The sequence below is a fragment of the Antechinus flavipes genome, chromosome 5 (genome assembly GCF_016432865.1).
Source record: "Antechinus flavipes isolate AdamAnt ecotype Samford, QLD, Australia chromosome 5, AdamAnt_v2, whole genome shotgun sequence".
Taxonomy (NCBI): Eukaryota; Metazoa; Chordata; class Mammalia; order Dasyuromorphia; family Dasyuridae; genus Antechinus; species Antechinus flavipes.
The window spans coordinates 288,851,937-288,871,857 of NC_067402.1; the positions used below are offsets into that span (position 1 = coordinate 288,851,937).

The following is a 19,921-nucleotide window of genomic DNA, read 5'->3' on the forward strand; positions in this document are numbered from 1 at the left end:
AGGAAATTTGGTTTGCTCCTTAGGCAGTGAGGCATTCTCTGCTATCTAAACACCCAGGTTTTAAGAAAACAGAATTAACAGTGTTTCCCAACTTAGTATTAAGATCATGTACAAGAACGAATTTGTGTCCTGTACTAGGCTTGGGATACAGGAGTTAAGATGGTTCCAGATCCTGTGGTGCATAATTATGATCATATTGAGGTAAAATGAAAGTGAGGAAGGAGTAGGTCAGTGAATGGGTTCTGCTGCCTGTATTTGCCTTTATAAGATTAGAAGATAAGAATAAGAATAGAAAAATTAGAATACCCAGTTATACAACAAACTTGCAGATTATCATGCCTTTTTTTGTTGTTGTTGGAGTCCTTAAAATAGGGAATGGTATTGCATCTGTAATTGACATTTACATCTGTTTCTCTTGTGACACAATGTAGAATGTATATTGACTGTCAAGTGAGGGTAAAGTAGAGGTTCTTCCCAGATCTGAACCTCCCAGCCACACTGGAGAAGAGTTAGGGAAGGTTACGAGTGCTTCTTGCTCCAGAGACTCAGTGACTGAGCTTACATGGCTACTGTCAGAAAGGTACTGGGCTCACCTGCTGTAGTAGACTGCTTCAAGTGCCTTTGGCACCTTCCCTACTTTGTCTTTTGTGGGTTTCTCAGGGACCCCAGTAGGCTTAGTAAAATTTGACTTGAGCCTTTACAGAACAGCTTTTCAAAGAAATCAAATTCAGCATTTATTGCTACCCTGTGATATAGCACTATTAACATGGAGGTCATTGGGCTAGGCTGGGTAAGAACTTTAGGCAAAAGAGCATCTTTTCTTTTAGTTTTTCTTGAAGCTTTTTATTTTCAAAAAATGCAAGGATAAATTTTCAACAGTGACCCTTGCAAAACCTTGTGTTCCAATTTTCTCCCCCTTTTCCCTCAGTCCCTCCTCTAGATAATCCAAGTATATCCCCAAGTAATCCAATATATGTTAAACATGGTGAAAATATGTTAAATCCAATACATGCATAGATATTTAATTATCTTGTTGCACCAAAAAAAAAAAAAAAAAAAACTGATCAAAAAGGAAAAAAAATGAGAACATAAAAAGCAAGCAAGCAACAACAAAAAGAGTGAAGATGCTGTGTTGTGATCCATACTTGCTCCCCACAGTCCTCTCTCTGGATGTAGATAGCTCACTTCATCACTGAACAATTGGAACTGGTTTGAATCATCTCATTGTTGAAGAGCCAAGTCCATCAGAATCGATCTTCATATAATCTTGTTGCCATGTATAATCTGCTGGTACTGTTCACTTCACTGCACATCAATTCATGTTGAGTCTCTCCAGGCTTCTCTGAAATCTTCCTGCTGGTCATTTCTTACAGAACAATAATATTCCGTAATATATATCACAATTTATTCAGCCATTCTCCAATTGATTGGGCATCCATTCAATTTCCAGTTTCTAGCCACTACAAACAGGGCTGCCACAAACATTTTTGCACATACAGGTCCCTTTCCCTTCTTTAATATCTCTTTGGGATACAGGGCCCAGTAGAAACAGTAGAAATAGTGTGCACAGTTTGTTAGCTCTTTGGGCATAGTTCTAAATTGCTCTCCAGAATGGTAGGATCAGTTCACAGGTTCCCCCAATAGTGTATTAGTGTCCCAATTTTCCCACATCCCCTCCCACATTATCTTTTCCTGTCATCTTAACCCATCTGAGAGTTGTATATTGGTATCTCAGAGTTAAGACAGCATCTTTTCCCTTTGCAGGAGTTTGGAAAGAACACAGCAACTTGGTTGGCCCTGAAGGAGGCTTGGGCTGGGCAGCGTTCCTAGAAAAGGGGATGTTCGTTTTAGATTCCAAAGCCTTAAAATTCAGTAACATATACCCTAGTTAGGGTATAGGCAGTGCATAGACATTGAGTAGGCAACATAGGAGCCAGTCCCTTTGGGGCAACAAGTAACCATTTGGGAGACATGGCCTAGGAGGTGCAGAGTTGCAAGGGGGAGGAGAGCGATCAACCAGGAGGAAACGGGGGAAGTGTCCTGTTGTGGAGGTCCTGAGTTGTAGCACCAGGGAGCAAATGAAAACATTTGTAAACAATATAGAAGAGGCAAAAGATCAAATCAATAGATTTGGAAAAAATAGTTTGGGAGGTAGAATACAAGAGGAAGGTTTTGCTACTGTAACAGTTTTTCACTAAAGTTTCTGATTTCTCAATAAGGACAAATGGAAAAACCTGGGAGCAGGCTCTGTAGTTGGCCTGGTGGACGAGCTGTGGTGTTTGTTCCAGGAAGATTTGGGAATCATTTGTGTAGTTCCCTATACAAAATGGTGGAGTTATGGGAACAAAGGGAGAGATTGTAGAGAGAGGAAGGACTAAAGCCTGAATCTTAAGGCATATTTTTGAAATAAGTGGATTCAGAAGAAGTGATCCATCAGAGTCCTGAAACCTGGGATGAAAGAGGAGGTACTTAAAAGGGGTGGGATTAGGGCCTCTGAGTGAATGTGAATCGGTCCTCTCTGAGAGGCAGAACTGTTTGTATTGAACTAGAACTAGTGTGAGCCAATGCTAAAGAAGGGGTGTGACTCACAACACGATTTTAGAAGAGCATATTTCAGAGAGAAAAGGGTCAGGTAAGCTTTTTGGTCCCAGGTCACTAGGTATGGGAAAAGCCCTTTGAGGGAATTATTTAAGGAAAAAAAGGCAAATTTTTCTAATGAAGAACAGAGGAGTTAACTAAAGGCATCAAAGGTGTCCAGAGAACTCCTTCACCTGCTTAAATGTAAACAAACCTATGAACAAAAATATAACCAAAGTACCTCTGGATGAGCACCTTTAAAAAATGTCGGTTCTTCGAAAAACAATATGGAAAATCACTTCCTCCCCTCCCCCCTCTAGCTAGAGCCACACTAATTTTGTGTGTGTGTGTGAATTCAGCAAACCTGATTGTTTCTTCTATGATTTCCTCTCTCCTCTCCAATCCATCCATTCGTAAGTACAGACCTGACCACTGACTGCTCAGTCAACTCTAGTGGCTTCTTTTAGATTCAGCCTGAGTTCTCCATCTGCCATTTCAAGTCCTTCATAACCTGATACAGCCTGTAACGCTATTCTTAAATATCATTCCTTGCTTCCCCCTTCACTTACCCTCTATACACAGCCCATCCAAATTGGGCTTCCTCATACTTGTATTCCACTGCCCCCCTCTCGCTCCCTTTGACAGTAACTTCCCTATGGGAATTGCGTAAGATGCATTCCCTTTTAATTCAACCTTTTAGAATTCCAACTTTGTGGGAAAGAGGTAGGAATTGGTACAGAGTAAAGTGAGCAGAACTAGAAGAAAAATTTATACAATTACAATATTATAAAGAAATACAACTTTGAAAGACATTAGAACTCTAATCAGTGCACTGTATTGAGTCCAGAAAACTGAAGATGCAATGTATCACTCACTTCCCAGTAGAGATGGCAGATTGAAAATGAAGTCATACATTCTCAGCCATGGCTAGTTTGGGGAATTGGTTTGACTGGATTATGTATGTTAATGATGAGGGTCTTTTTTTCTCCCTTTGTGGACATGAGAGGCAGTGGGAAGAAAAAGATTATAAACATATATTTTTAACTTTCTGTCTGGAGCTCAGCTGTAACTCCATCTACTGTTTCTCCTACTAAAATTACTTTTTATTTTTATCTATTTCTTTTTAACCATTTTGTTTTACCCTATACAAATTGTTATTTAAGGGCAGATACTCCTTGCCTCTCCTGGGGCTCTATTTTGTGGGTGATCTTTTTCTTTCTAGTTCTTCAAGATCACTTGTAGATTGAGGACTGGAGCATGCTGAATCTTGCTAGATATGCTCTCCTTCTCCCCTCATTTCTAGAGCAAACATATGTTTTGAAGCAAGAAGTACCAGTTTCCTAGCCTTACTTAGTGAACTTAAAGTGAGCATTTCCTTTATTTTATCCTTTTTAAACCATATGATATTCATTATATTCCATCATCCAGATGTTGATACATGAGGCCAAAAAGGGGTATAGAGGAGATCTTTAATCTTTATGCTAGTGAGGTTGACTTGGATTCTAAAATGTTATAAAAAATGGTTTGTGAGTATTTAGAAAAATGGAAACCACTCAAATCCAGTATAGACTTGTCAACAATGATAGGCCAGAGTAACTTTTATTACTTTTTTGGATAAGATTTCTAAAATAGTTGGAAATATTAAAGAGAAAACAACTCTGGATTTCAGTAAATTGTTTGATAGTTTTCCATGCTATTATAATGTAAAAAGTGGAGAAATATGGACTATATCATTTAAATGGATTTAGAACTGGTCAAGAAAACAGACTAAAATACCTCTGGGGGTAAAAGGGGGTGGAGGGGTAAGTATATATTCCTAGTAAAAAGGACACTACGATTTGCCTCAGCATGTGGTCAGCATATTTAATGAGTGACCTGAAAGTGGTTGAGTTTTTGGATTCCTATAGGGACCTTGGGATCCAGCTCCCTTATAGGCCTAGGAAGATTGTGGCTGACTCAGGATGTGACAGCTATAACTAGAAACGTTTGTGTGAAAATGAAAGGAGGTGATTTCTATGCCCTCTGTAGGTGTTAGCAGTGTGATAGTCAGGAAGAAGCGATGTGTGTGGCCTTATCTACCTTTAGATATTTGAAGGAGATTTCTTCTTTTTTGTCCCCTCTGGCAGTCTAAAGTTTGAGACCCTTCTTAGAATTACGCTTATTAAGATGTATAAAATAAGAATGTGTGACATTTCTATGGCAACCTGTTACATTGAAAATTTATCAAAATATTAAATGGGTACCCTAGTCCCAGATTAAAGACCTGTGTCCTTAATGGAAACGGGTGAGGCTTGGTTCTCTATATTAGGGAAGGTTAGAGTTAGCCAGAGATTGGCTGGCTACTTCTTCAGAAATGATCCACAGGACTCTCTTGGGCCTTCTCCTGTTGTCCTATATCAGTTCTCTGATGCTAAAGATTCTCAAATCTATTTTCCTGAGACTTCTAGTTTCACATCTCCAACTGCTTACTAGATTTAAAATCCCTAGACATCTGGCTATACTTCTGCTCATTCACACTTTCATTTATTGCCACTTTGCTTTCTTCTTCCCTACCATTATGACTTTGTCCCATATACATTTTAAATCCCCCATGCTCTTCCCTCTTCCAAACCTCCTTATTACTGTGTGCTCTAGGCTTACAACTTTTGTCAACCTTGACACCTCACCTCTCTTTCCCTCACTTGTTGCAAAGACTTTTGCAGAATCCTACAAATATTCCCCCTTCTCTCCTGTTCCCGTGATTACCCTAATGCAGACTTATCTTCTCAATCCTTGATTGTTAAGGAGTCTGCAGGATGTTCTGTAGCCAAAAGTCTCTCTCTGCTCCAGTGCATCCTTCATTCAGTACCATGTCACACATACACACTCCTCCTTTCCCTATATACTCAGCAAACTCTAGTGGCTCCCCATAATCTTCAGGACCAGATATAAAATCCTTCAAAACCTCTCTTCTTCCCCCCCCCCCCATCCCCACCCCACAGTGATGCTAACTTCTGGGCTGTTGGTCACACAAAATTCCACCTCCTGACTCTGGACATTTTTATTGGCCAAACCTATGCCTAGAAGTCCCCCCTATAATCCCTATTTTCTATAGGGATTTTATAGGAAACCTTTTCCAGTTTTTATTATTTCTAGTACCTTCCTTTTGTGAATAATTTTTTTCTGCTCTATAGCTTATTCTTGGTGTGTTTGCATGTTGTCTCACTATCAATCAGGTTGAGCCCTTCTTTGTACTATCAATTCTTTGCAGAGTGCTTGGCACATAGTAGGTTCTAATAGATGCATATTGAATGAATGAAATGGGACACTTTGTAGAAATTGTAGCAATTCTTAATAGTAAATTTAAGAGGAAACAATTGTAGGTGACATCCTTGAGTAGATTAAAAGCTTGTTCTTAAAAATATTAATTGCTCAACAAAACAGATCTGTGTCTGCACAGGCAATGTGTTTAATATTCGGTCATCCAGTTATCAAGAGTGTGATCTCTAGATGGCCACAATTGAAGTTGAGGTTTCTAGATAGATCTCTAAATGGAACTACTTGAAATTCCCTTAAAGTTGGGTCAGAATCTTGTTTAAATTAACCTTGCTTGATCAATAAATATCTGTGGAAACCAAACCAATAATTAATTATTTTAATTAAATAAACTGACAGGATCCAGGGATCCTCATAGTTGTACTTGAGGACATGTTTTTTTCCTTACTTTCAGAATTACTTGTGGGATTAAATAGTATAAAAGGGGAAAGGAATGAATTCCCAACCAAAACATTTTATTAAACAAGAAGTGATAAACAAGATTACACTTTTGAGAGGGTTTGGCTAGATTACTCTTCCAGCAATAATCTCTGTCAAGCTGATCAGACTTTGATTCCTAATCTTACTCTTTCACTCGACAAGTGACTTTATTTCATAGGTTCAACAAAAATGATTGGATTTCCTGAACATTCTAGCAGCAAATTCATATGTGAGAGCAACAGTTTCAGGCGTGCCAGCTTCTGCTGATAGAATGCTTCTCTTTGTTTTTCTAGATATGTACCTGTTTGGGGAAAATTATTATTTTTTTTAACCTTAAGGTTAACTGCTGCTTAACTTGAGATTTGAGAATCTTTGTGCATGTGGCATTGAGTGAAATGATTGAAATAATTGCTTTTTTCACCAAGCAGACTATTTGTAGATGGTCATAAAAATAGGGAAGATGAGATAGCATTCTATCATATCTGGATAGCGTGGGAAGTCTTTTAGCTGGTCCTCAATTGTCTAGACTAATGGTTTTTTTTTTTTTTTTTTTTTTTTTTTTTTTTTTTTTTGATTAGGCAACCCATGGGTGAAAATTTTGAACATATACCCAAATATATTTATTTCTGTTATATACATGTACTGCTATTGCATAGCATATGTTACTTGTGTACATTATGTACATTACCTCATTGGAAGTATTTACTAAATCATTTTATTTATTTTCAGGAATCCAGGTGGTTTCAACTTCTCTTGTCAGTCAGTTTTTCCTGAATAATTGTCATCCTCAATATCCTTATTTTGGTCCTCTTGCCAGGACCAGTCCCTCCATACCCATTTTCTCCAGAAAATTGCCCCCATTCTCAACCATCCCTCTCAATTTTTCCCTATCTACTGATCCTTTCTATGCTTCTTAAAAACACACTCAGGTCTCAAATTTCTTAACAAGCCCCTCTCTATAAATCTCCCTTCCATTGCTCCAGCAAACTTCTTTACACACACACACACACACACACACACACACAGTCATAATTTAAGGAGCTTGCTGTCATTGTGTGTGTGTGTGTGTGTGTGTGTGTGTGTGTGTGTGTGTGTGTACGTGTACTTACAACAAAGATTTAAAAAGAGCAAAAAAAAAAAGACCCACCCTCAAAAAAAAAAAAGCAATTCATCGAAATTTGCCAACATATCAAAAAGACATTACTGCAGTGTCCTACCCCCAGTTTTCTTCCTGCTGGCCCTTCTAGGGCTGAGCTGGGGTCACTGATTTGATCACATTCCATTTCTATTCTATTTTGTTGTTGCTGCCTCTAACATTTACACTTTTGCAATTGCATATCTTGTTTGCCTGATTTTGCTCAATTTACTTTGCATCTTCCCATACTTCATCATATTCATCTTTTCTTACAGTGTAGCAATATGGCTTTACATTTGTTCACCATAATTTGTCTAAGTGTTCTCCAGTTGCTCAGTATTTACTTTGTTTCTATTTTACTACTACTATTACTATTACTATTACTACTACTACCACCACAACAAAACAATGTTATAAATGATTTGTAATAGATGGATTGTTTTTTGTCATCGGCCCCTGGAATGGGCAGATATTTAGTAGTGGAGTGAGTGCAGGGATATGGAGACAAGTCACTTGACAGAATTGCTTTCCGCAACAATATCAGTTCAGACTTCTAGAATAATGCCTCTCTCCACAATCCTTCAGTCACTGACCGTTCATCTCTTAACACTTGCTAATTTGCTGAAGAGCTAAACTCATAGTTGTTTAGATTTGGCTTTTAGAACTTTTCTTTCATATGGTTATTAATAATTTAATAGCAATGGTTGATAGTTCTTTGAAGAAATGTTCATATCACTGATTTCTTAATTCTGAATTTAATGAATTTTTTTTAAAGCATTTTCACAGGCTGAATAAAACAGAAAAAGAAAATCACAGCTGAGCACAATTATTTTGGACATTAAATTCTGTCCTCATCAAATAGCATCGAATTCCAAGTTGTAAAACATAGTAATTGGTTCCAGCTCAATGGAAATAAATAAAATCCCATTAAAAATTTTATCTATTTATTAATATAACAGCAAAGGATAAGAAAAATATATTTATGATTCAAGCTTATCATTAAATAAGTTATACAACTTAAGCAAATGGAAGGATACAAAATAAATCCACATAAATTATCAGTATTTCTATATGTTACCCACAAAGTCCAGCACTAAGCACAAGTAATTGTTCTATTTGATCCTTATAACAACCTTGGAATGTAGTTGTTATTATCTCTCTCTCCCCCCTTTCCCCCCCCTTCTCCCTTTTTTAATTAAGAAAACTAAAGCAAAGAGGTTAGGTGATTTGCCCAAAGTCATCCAACTTTTCTCTTGCAAGTGGTTCAGCTAGGTATTGTGGTAGTTTGTCATTTTTTATTTAAGTAAAGTGCTGAAGCTCTTCATTAATAATAATTGCGATTCCATTTAGAGTTTTCTTGGCAAAGATAATGGCATCGGTTTGCCATTTCCTTCTCATTTTATAGATAAGGAAACTGAGACAAACAGGGGCTTGTTTACAGGTCACACAGGTAGTAAGTATAGGAGCTTGGATTTGCACTCAGAAAGACCTGAGCTTTATCTATTGTGCTACTTAACTGCTTGAATGTAAATTGATATTTAATTCTTCATAATTTCAATTTTAGGGGCTGATATCTGATCTAATGTAAACTTGTTCTTTTAAGAATTAAAACTTCCTAAAATGTCTTGGATGTTTCTCTCTGCCTCCTTGGAGGGACCTAAATATCAAAACATAAAAATTGAACTTTGTGTCCCCAGTACTAGAACAACACCTTGTCCACAGATAAGTTTATTTGGAGGATGATAAAATCAAAATCTCATAGCTTCTTTGCATTCTGTTGTACATTAGGGCAACCTCCTGAGTGCCAAGATTTTCTTTCTAACACAATATCTCTAGACAGTTAAATGGAGAGGAGATCAGCTCATAGGGGTCTATTAATTGGGATGGCAAGTCTAGTCTGGATTAAATCCAGTCCTTGTGTTGGGCAAGCAGGTAAGTTCCTTGGCTGTATAAATAAGGATAATTTTTAAATTGTCAAATATTTTTATTTCTAACTATTTTTTAAAAGTAGTTGTGGAAGGAAGTACTTCTCAAAGTTATGTAAAAAAAGATGATTTTTAAAATGGGCAAGATGATTGAAATATATTCATATCCTCCCCTTTTACTGTTATAATTATGATTAACTTAAACTTAGGTGAAGCAATCTTTAACCATCTTAGTTTGTAAATAGTGTTATCTGAATGATAAATGGATTATACAGATTTGTTCACCCACTACTGTCAATTCTTCAGAACTGTGTGGTAGGTTAAAAGAAATTAGGTCTGTTTGGGGCTGGAGGTCTTATCTTTATTAGAATGGAGGGCAAGCATCTATTCATTTCTTTTTAGCTCTAATTATAGTTCTTAGGTCATGACATAGTGAGTGCATGGTCCTGGTAAGTGTAGTTGGTGAGAAAGTGAGGCTTTCAAGGCCAAAATGATAGGTCTGCTCGAAGAGTCCCGTTGTCTTTTCTTCTATCAAAGTCTGTTGCACAACCCTTGTCCGTATTCTGCAGACTAGCCAACCATTTTCTATGAGGCCGGGCAAGTCCTATGATAAGTGTGTAATTCTTCTCAGAGACATTGCCAAAGCTATCTCTGCTCTGAATTCTAGTGTCTGTTCTTGGTGATATAGAACATATTTATTGAGCACCTAGCATATAAGGTACTACTAATGTACGAAGCTCAGTTTTTGTTTTTTTCCTCACCAAGTGTTAATAATGTAGAGTGAAACTCCCCTTCCTTCCCCCAATGAAAATGTAGAGCTTAGCTTTCACTTAATGGGGAAAATAGTGTAATCTTTTACAACAATATATTGTCTGTAATCTTTCTCTCTGTGCTTAGTTTGGCTATCATTACCTTTTTTTCCTCAATGAAGGCAAACAAGCATTCATGTTGACCCCATCCCCAAATAGCTTATTCTTGAGCTGTCCTTTTATAATCCCTAATTACTAGTATTTTGTCATCTTCAAGGTGTTACCTCATCTACTTCCTTACATTTCATTGTCATTCAGTGGTACAATATTCTATTACACTGTTTCTTTAGCCATTCTGCCGTCAAAAGATTTAAATTCCGTCTTTTCTGTGTTACAATTAGCACAACTAATGACACTCTCAAGTCTTTCACCTGTATTCCTTGTGGGCTCATTGTGTCAGGAAGTGAATGTGGTACCTCCCATACATTCTTAGGGGCTTGGTTTACAGTTCTGGTTCCATGAGACAAAGTGTGGAAAGCTGAACATGTTTAGTAGTAAAAACCATTGCTCTGGATCTCCTCATTTGCTAAGGCTTAATTTTCTGTTGTTTTTCTCTTCTAGATTTTGGATCCTTGTTTGACTTAGAACACGACTTACCAGATGAATTAATCAACTCTTCAGAATTGGGACTTACCAATGGTGGTGACATTAATCAGATCCAGTCAAGTCTTAGCATAGCACAAGACGCTGCCTCAAAACATAAACAGCTTTCTGAATTGTTACGGGCTGGCAGTTCCCCAAATCTCAATATGGGAGTTGGTGGCCCCGGACAAGGCATGGCTACTCAAGCCCAGCAGAACAGTCCTGGAATGGGAATATTGAATAGCATGGTCAAAAGCCCCATGGGCCAGGCCAGCTTGACTTCTCCGAACATGGGAGTGGGTGCCAGTGGGCCAAATCAAGGTCCTTCCGCACAGTCTGCCGCAGGTATGATCCCAGGAGTGAACAGTCCAGTTAATCAGCCTGGCCTCGGGATGAACACAGGCATGGGTGCTGGCATGAATCCTGGCATGTTAGCTACAGGCAACGGGCAGGGGATGATGCCAAGTCAAGTCATGAACGGTTCCATTGGAGCGGGCAGAGGGAGACCGAACATGCCGTATCCAAACCAAGGCATGGGAAGTGCCGGCAATTTACTGGCTGAGCCACTGCAACAAGGCTCTCCCCAGATGGGAGGACAGGCCGGATTAAGGGGTCCACAACCTGGAGGAGCCTTGGGCAAGGTAAGAGGGTGCGACTTAATCTTAACTCAGTCTGGGTCAGTATTTAGTACTACTCGATTATGTTTCTAGGTCACATCTACTCCTTGGTCTGCCATCTTTCTCTCAGGTGCCAAAATGGTATCTACCTGGGTTTGAACTAGTCACTTTGCTGTCCCCAAACTCTCCATAATGTGCTCCATTACACACCGCTCTGCTTTTGCAGACTTAGAGACTTGCCCAGAACATAAAGTATATGTTCTGACCAAACTGACCAACTGTTTCCCATTTTGATGCTCCTACACAGGCCACTTGCCACATCTAGATTGCAGCCCATCTCACCACTGCATCTCAAATCTTCCTTATCTCCCTAACAAATCTGCACTCCATGTAGTGCATCTGTTATCATGTGTATGTATACATGTGGTTTTTTTCTCCAATATAGTGGAAGGTTCTTGAAGGAAAGAGCATAGTGTTGCTTTAATGCTGAATTGTGACTTAGGTGTTTAAAATGGCATCTTTTTGCTAGTTGAAAGTCACTTCACCCTGTTTCCCTCGATCACCTCACCTGAGCTGGAGAAGAAAATGGCCACTCCAGCATCTTTACTGAGAAAACTCTAAATGCGAACAAGTGGAAAAAACACTGGATCAAGGCAGGTCATACCTCCTTGAGAGAGACAGTCACACATAATATAGAATATTTTTGTAGGCAAAAGAGCAGAAGTAGACATTTTAAAAAGTCAAAAACATAGGTATGAATGTCCACGTTTGGAGCTCCTCCTACCAAAAAGTGACCAGGGCTGTCTTCCCCACAGCTCCTTTGAGAGGCCAAACTTGGTCTCTGGAAGCATTCAATTTCCCTCGTTGTAGTCTTTGTGCTGCCTTTACCCTGAACCCATTCCCTAGCTTCTCTTGTTGATGTTCAGTGGTTTTTTCAGTGTTCCAACTCTCCAAATTGGGCTTTCTTGGCAGATACTTAAGTAGTTTGTCTTTTCATTCTCCAGCTCATTTTATAAATGAGGGGACCTAGGCAAACGGGGTGAAGTGACTGGTTCAAGGTCACACAGCTAGCAAGTCAGGGTCAGATTTTGATCAGGTTCTCCTAACTCAGGATTGGTGCTCTGCACTGCCTCTCTTAGCTGCCCCAAGCATTAACCCTTTAAGCATTGCCAGATGCCTTATGTGAGTTAACTTATTGGATCAATGCTATCAATATACTTACCTTTTAGAAGGCCTTGAGAAAGAGATCTGATCTATAGAATAGTAAAGCTGTTTAAAATTGAAACTTCGATTACTCAGATTTCTGGCCTTCAGTCCACTAGGATGCTTGTCAGTCTTTTTACGACCTCTAGAAGCAGATTTATTTATTTGCTTCGATTTAATCAGTTCTCTTATTTCCTTTCACAATAGTAATCCCTGAAATATTTGGGAACCCTTAGCAAAGTGGAGATTTTCCCAGATGCACTGCCTACGTGACTTAATTAGTTATAGTTGCAGGATTAAAATCATTGGTATTTGTGGAAAACAACATAAATTTTGATATTGTTGGAATTGAGGTGGGCAAGTAGTAGTAATAGGTGATGTTGTAATAAATGGGGGTTTTGATCCCAACAATGTGGGGCCCTAGGAGAGAGAATTGTTGAATCCTGTAGTTTGCAGCTTTAGTGATGTTTTTGCACACTGAAATTTTACAGAATTCCTCAAGTATCTGCCAGGCAGATTGAGCCAAGTTTAGAGAAATGTATCCCAGATGGCCAACTTTCCTAGAGGAACCACCAACCATATCTTTCCATTGTCCTCTTGTACAAGAATTGGATTAAAATGATGGAATAAGTATTGTTTATTAATATAAAGAAAGAGAAATGGAACCCAAATAATCTTCCCTTTCCAGTTAGCAAGCCTTTTCAGACTATGATGGTTTAAGATCTATGTAACATGAAATGCACTTTGAGATTTGTAGTTGCCGTTGAGCTGGAAAAAATGATGTCATATGCTAGTATAATGAATTGGACAAACTATGGCCTTATAAGTTAAGATTAAATCCCAGTTCTAGTTTGACATTTAACTAGTTTAAGCAAAAATTACCAGTTATAGCAAAACCTCTCTGAACCCCCTTTTCTTCATTTCTAAACTGTCCACCTTAAATGCATTAATTGCTTGCCTCTCAAGGCATTTTTTACAAAAAGTGCCTTGCAGAACCCATAAAATTCTGTGGAGATAGTCATTTAACTCTGAAGGAAGCTACAGAAATTTTTCACTTTTTACAATAACAATAAGATAATGTAATTTTACATTAACCATTTGTTATACTAAAAACAGGTCAGAAAAAGAAAGATAAGCAAAGGGACTAAAATTAGATTTCATTTAATTCCTTATTCTTGGGCAGTCAATAAAGATTGTCGGTAGCAAGTACTTTGTGCCAATGGTCAGTTCTTTCACTCTCATTGATGGTTGTACAGACTATTTTAGGAAGAATCCAACATTGGTCATTAGCTCTATTGTGAAAGAACTTCCTCTATTTCTACCATGAGCCCCAAGTTGGGACTTACAAAATGGGAAAGAAAAATAATATAGACACATAAGGGGGCCAGGAGGAGATATACTAATTACTTAAACCATAGTCACAAAGGAGAACAATATATTTTTCATTTAGATGCGATTTTAAAAGTTTTACAACCAGGTTGAGAAGAAAAGGTAGGTATTGGGCAAGGAATTAGGCAAAGTCTTTAATATTTGTGACAACATGGAAAATGTGAAATCTATATAAAGCAAAAGAACTTTTTACCTGTCTATCAAGTGGTCAAGAAACTGTTGACTGTTTCAGAGATTACATCAATCATCAGAGAATTTCAAATCGCTACACAACCCAAAATTGTCCAAGAATAGTAAGGGCGGGGGGGCAGTTGGTAATGTTGGAAGAGATGAACATCCCTCAGAGTGTTGGTGGAGCTGTGAGCCATTGTGGGCAGCCTTTCTGAGACAGGATTTTAGATCAATAGCTTATGACCCAGAGTCTGGACAAAGAAGTTTCCACCAGTAAGGAATGGCTAAATGGCCTGGATGTAATAGAATATTAGTGCAAAGTGTCAAACTGATGTAGGGACAGATTTAGTGACCACAAACATGGGAAGAAACCAACCAGAATTCTCTGTAATTAGTGACCAGGCTTGGTCACAGAAGAATGTGCATCTTCTCCCTTCTTAGCACATACTAACATACTAACAGACTGGTTCAAATTGGATTTTGGAATTTCTTTGCCTTATGCTACAAAGGACAGCTTGCAGTGTACAGGAATGCTATATTTTGAAATGAAAATGATTTTAAAACAAAAACTAACAACTCAAGAGCATATTGCCAAATTGGGTCTCAACGCTGAAGAGCATAGTTTTTGCAAAGGCAACTGAGTTTAACCAATGGGCCCAAACCCCACCTCTGATGATGAAGAGCTTTCTGTTCCTGATGAACTGCTATATGTTAACTAAATAGATTGATCTTGGGGACCAAGTAATCCCATCTCAAAGAGCTTGTAGCATCACTCCTTAATAGCAAAGAGATCCTAAAGGTAAAAATAGTTGATCATCAGTTTTTGAGAACCCAGCTCAGCTTGAGTGTGAAGGTAATTAGATCTTGTAGCTGCCTCTTTGTGTTGTAAATACTTTGCATTTTTTTAGAAGTTTTTTTTTTTAAGTTGTGAAGGCTCTCTACAGAACCAGAAGCCCTTTTATTACATCTGTTTTTGCACTGAAAACTTTTATTTCTTCTGTACTGAATGAAAAACTGTCATTCCTGATACCTATAGTTTTAATCAGCTGTCCAGCTGGCAGTTTTAGAAAGGTACCAGGTGGGGCTGTGCTACATGTAGCTTGCTATGCTTACTCCTGCAGGCACCCTTTCCCCACATTCTGCTTAGGTGGTTACCTTGGGAAAGGAGCTGAAATGAACATATTGTGTGGTGGCAGGCACATGAGTATCTAGGAAGAACTTATTGAATCATGTGGTTTTTAAAAATAACAGCCATTTGGGGATGTGGGGAGAGGGAGTCACCCCCTTTGGAAAATCCTTTATAACAGGAAAGAAACATCTAGTAATTTTTTTTCTGCCAATGTAGATGATGGTCTAGACCTTAACCTTAATTGTCTAGTCTGTGAGCCATTTTTTAGTTTTTCAGGTACTAAAAGTTTGGTGACCTATCATTTCCATCATTGTAGCTTACTTTTGAGGTTCCACATCAGTTTGTGTCTCTGAATTCCTTGCAACTTGTTATTTATTACATAAAATACCATTTGGGATAATTATTTCACGTGAATCTCTACTTTTGGCTTCCTGTGATTTGAGATGGAATCTCGTTAATTATTAGGGGAAGATAGTGTTTTTATTTCCCACTTAAACGGGCAATTTCCAAAGTTTTGCTGGAGTCCCTTGAACCAGCTTAGGGTAATTGTTCTGAATGAACATTTACAAAGACATTTTTAGTGATGTGAATTAAGAATATGATTGGAAAAAGAAAGCTAAAAATGCAGATGAACCCTAAAATCGTGTTGTCCAGTCAAGAGCCAGCCTCCCCCTGACTATTTGATTCCCTTCCCCAAGTTATTTCTGGTTGGCTTGGGGCCCTAGCATGTGAATTGAACCTTTATTCTTAAATAGATAATTTTCTCCCCCTACTTCTTAGGTCATTTCTCCCCTACTCCCTGATCTCCTTTGATATAGTCTGAATATATTCATCTTCTTAACTTAGAAGGGAAGAACTGTTCTTCACGTTCTCCTGGAGCAGGACATTGCTGATCTTGGGGAAGGCCCCTGTCTCTTCTCTCCTCACTGATGGGAGTGGTCTTTCTATTTTAGGTGGCTCTGCCCTTTCTATTACCAATTACCCTTTAAGCAGATCTCCAATTTAAGCTGGGCCTTGGCAAGAATCCAACTATTCCCTTGGATTTGTCAGGGTTTGAGGCACAGGTCAAATTTGAGTGCCCTGTAATCCCTAAATAGCCTCTAGAAAGTTTCTGAACTTACTTTCTCCCCCTTTGAATCCTTGGGATCTTTCCCTTTGTCTTAGGTTAACATATCCTTCTGTTATACATTATCCCAAGTACACAGTGTTTACAACCATTGGGATTCTGCTGCCTACCTCCACTCCAACACTACTATGCAGTAGTGTAGGAATTATTATGGTTCTTTATGGGCCTTGTGTACTAGGTTAAATTAAAGAATAATGATAGCTTGTTAATATCTATAGGAACAAATAAAAGACAAAATTATAGTAGACACACCCACCTTATATTTTACTTTTAAAATTTGTGACATAACCTCCATTGCCCTTGTGAGGTAATATGTTCTCCATTTTACAGATGAGATAACTGAGACTCAGAGAACTTTCAGGGTTTCTCCCCAATAAATGAGTGAAGGAAAAATGAAAGCATAGGAATCACCCCCACCCACTCCCTCCATTGGTAAAAAGATGTATTTATTTATTGCTAGTGCTCTCTTTGGTGCTGCATGATGGCCTAGACTAGGAGTGGTTGGGGATAGAGAAGCAACTGTACCTTTTACCTCTGCTCATGGAAGCAGACTTGTTGGCTGCTCACCTGGACTTGCCTTAGAGCTTCAGAGTTGGAATTGTAGGGATTTTCTTAGCTGCACACTTAGTGTATGGTGAAGGGACTTCATAGGAATGGCTAGTCACCATGCCCTAGAGTAACTCCAAGTGGATTTGTGAACACAGCACAAAGAAGCATAAAGTGGGGAAAACAGAGAGAGTAATAAGCACTTTGGAGACTATATGAAGCCTTAATGTCTGCCAAGGTACATTTGGGATGGGGGGGAATATTGAGTCTACTTAATGTATTGCCTTCAATCTTTGTTAGGCTATAGAATTTTTTTCCTCCTGTACATCTATGATTGCCTTTTTCTAAACTGTAAAACACATGATTTTTAATTAATAGATTTTTTCCCCCTATTTAAACATTTTCTAGTTTATAGGAGGAAGTCCCTGGTATGTAGCTCTTTCAGAACTGAGAAATGCTATTTCCTTCTAGAAATGACTTCATTAATCAGGGATTTTCTAGAAAAGATGAATGGTTATTTAGTCGATACGTTGACTGGAACTCTTGTCTTTCTTCTTTATCATTACTAGATGGGAATAATGAATAATCCCAATCCTTATGGTCCACCGTACAGTCAGAACCCTGCTCAACAGATTGGAGCTGCTGGACTTGGCCCCCAGATGCAGAACAAGGCTGGAATGCCCAACAGCTTACCCCAGTTTCCAATGGACAAAAAGCCTGTTCCTGGAGCAGGAATGCCTAACATGGTAGGTAATGTTCTGTGATAAGTTGGGATTAAGGTTATTGCCTTCTCTTCCCAGGGTTGGAACTTTGAGGTTGAGGGTGGGAAACAGACACTCTTCTTGCCACTGGGAGGGAGGGAAGGGGGCCATCTCTCTGTTCTGAAATAAATGAAGAAATTGAATTGTGCATAAATATGCATAACTTGCCTTTCTCTGCCTTTTCATTTTTTTTCTTTGAACACAAGCGTGGTGCTGTGTCCCAGAGCCTGGCAGGTGCCACACTGGGATATGGGGCAGTGGTTGGAATTAGGAAGGAGCAATGATAGCATCTCCCTCTCCCTTGCTCCTCAAGAGTCTTGCCTTGGTACCAGGTTAAATCAATCAATAAATCTATATTCTGTTTAAAATCTCCAGGAATAAAGGCAAGATAGATGATAGAAGCTGCTCCTATTTTATATAGTACTTTAAGGTTTCTAAAACATTTCCTCCCATGGCACTTCCTTTCCCATGAGGCAAGTATTACAAGTGCTATTTTCATCATTTTGCTGGTGAGAGTCAGAGTATGACTCCATGTCTCTTTGCCATTCCCCCACATGCCATTCCACATAGGCTGTTTTGAGTTGACAGCATTTAAGACCTTGCCAACAACCTATATCTGCTAGATATCAAGTCAAGGAATGTGTTCATCCACCATTTCTTAGGGGAGGAAGTTGGACTGAGTAAGAATTGCCGACCTTTAATGTCTTCCCATGGCTTTTGTTTGTTTTGTTTTTACTCTATTGTTGCTCTTTGTGCCTGTGTAAGTGTTTTAGGCTTCAGATGCGAAAGAATCCTTCCTTCATTCTACCTCCACTTCTTCCAAGAGTGACATTAGAAGCCTATTTGTTAGGATCAAGACACCCGCTTAGAGAGAAGTGGGACTGGCCTGCAATTGTGAGCCAGGCCCTTGTCTCTCTCCCCTGTTAGCTTGTGAGCTTCTTGAAAGCAGGGACAATGCCTGCATACAGTAGGTGCCTAAAGAAATGCTAGTTGGCTGTCCTCAGATTAAGGAGTTCTCCACTCCCTCCCCACTCTTTTCCCCCATTAACTTCTTCACCTGTATAGAATGTGCCTGTGTCACAAAATTAGCCAAAACACCAGTCACTTCCCCTGAAATTTAGGGCCCCTCATTTCCTTAGGAGAATGAATACCTTGATGATTTTTTCTTAGATTGACACCTAATTAACTTTGTAGGGTTTCAAGAAAAGAAATTCAGTTTTCCTCCACCTGTCCCTAGCTTCCGAGAATCCCATTTTATCTTACTTTTTCTGTCAAGTCTTAGGAGGAACAACATTTCGAGGAGCTATCACTTTGTTGTCTTTGACATCCTAGAAATTCTCTTACATCTTAAAGTAGGTAAAGGCCTAAATCCACAGTGCCAGGACTTAGCTGCACCTGTGGGAAGGGAGCTTCATTTGTTGTACTGAGGGAGGGTCAGGATGGGCTGCTCAGAGTCCCCCAGTCCCACTGTAGTGTTAGAGAAATGAGGGGGATGGTGCAAGTAACGGACACTAACTCAGCTCCTGCTCTTGTCTCTCTAAGGGCCAGCAGCAGGCCCCTCAAGTTCAGCCACCTGGCATGGTGCCCTCTGCACCCCAGGGGATGGGTTCTGGACCCCCCACAGCTGATCCTGAGAAGAGGAAGCTCATTCAACAGCAACTTGTTCTTCTCTTGCATGCCCACAAGTGTCAGCGGCGCGAGCAAGCCAACGGGGAAGTGCGCCAGTGTAACCTTCCCCACTGTCGCACAATGAAGAATGTCCTCAACCACATGACACATTGCCAGGCTGGCAAGTCCTGCCAGGGTAAGTAGAGTGGGTGCTTAGGTATTATCCAGAGCAATCAGTAGATGAGATCAGGGGGCCCTTTCCAGGCCATACTACCAGTCAGACAGCTCCTGCTGGACCTGTGAGGTCTCTTGGTAAAGGAGCTGCGTGGAGAGCAAGGGAAGCGGGGTATCAGGGCTGCAGTGGGTACCCAGGGGGAAGGGAACTCTGTTGGCACAAGGAATTGGCAGCATTGGGGGTGGGCAGACTCATTGGTGACCTGGGAAAAGCAGAGGAGCCTTCTGTGGTCCTGAGATTTGCTAGCCCCTAGGCCATGCCATCCTTTCCCTAATCCCGCTGACATCTAAATATAGCGTACATTACTTAATGTTGCCTCCTCTTTGGCAAAGGACTGTAGCCCCTCTTCTGAGGGGAAAGTGAATGTGTGTTA

General features: G+C 39.4%; 1 protein-coding gene across 3 annotated transcripts in view; it reads left to right on the forward strand.

Moving 5' to 3' along the window:
- The window catches only part of EP300 (E1A binding protein p300), a 74,901-nt gene that overhangs the window by 16,658 nt on the left and 38,322 nt on the right, over positions 1-19,921 (forward strand). For 2 of the 3 annotated variants that reach the window (XM_051962137.1, XM_051962138.1), the window contains exons 2-4: positions 10,743-11,404; positions 17,514-17,690; positions 19,248-19,509. In XM_051962137.1, coding sequence (XP_051818097.1) covers positions 10,743-11,404; positions 17,514-17,690; positions 19,248-19,509 — 1,101 coding nt within the window. The remainder of the gene's footprint in view (positions 1-10,742; positions 11,405-17,513; positions 17,691-19,247; positions 19,510-19,921) is intronic. The other variant, XM_051962139.1, reaches the window with a different exon arrangement.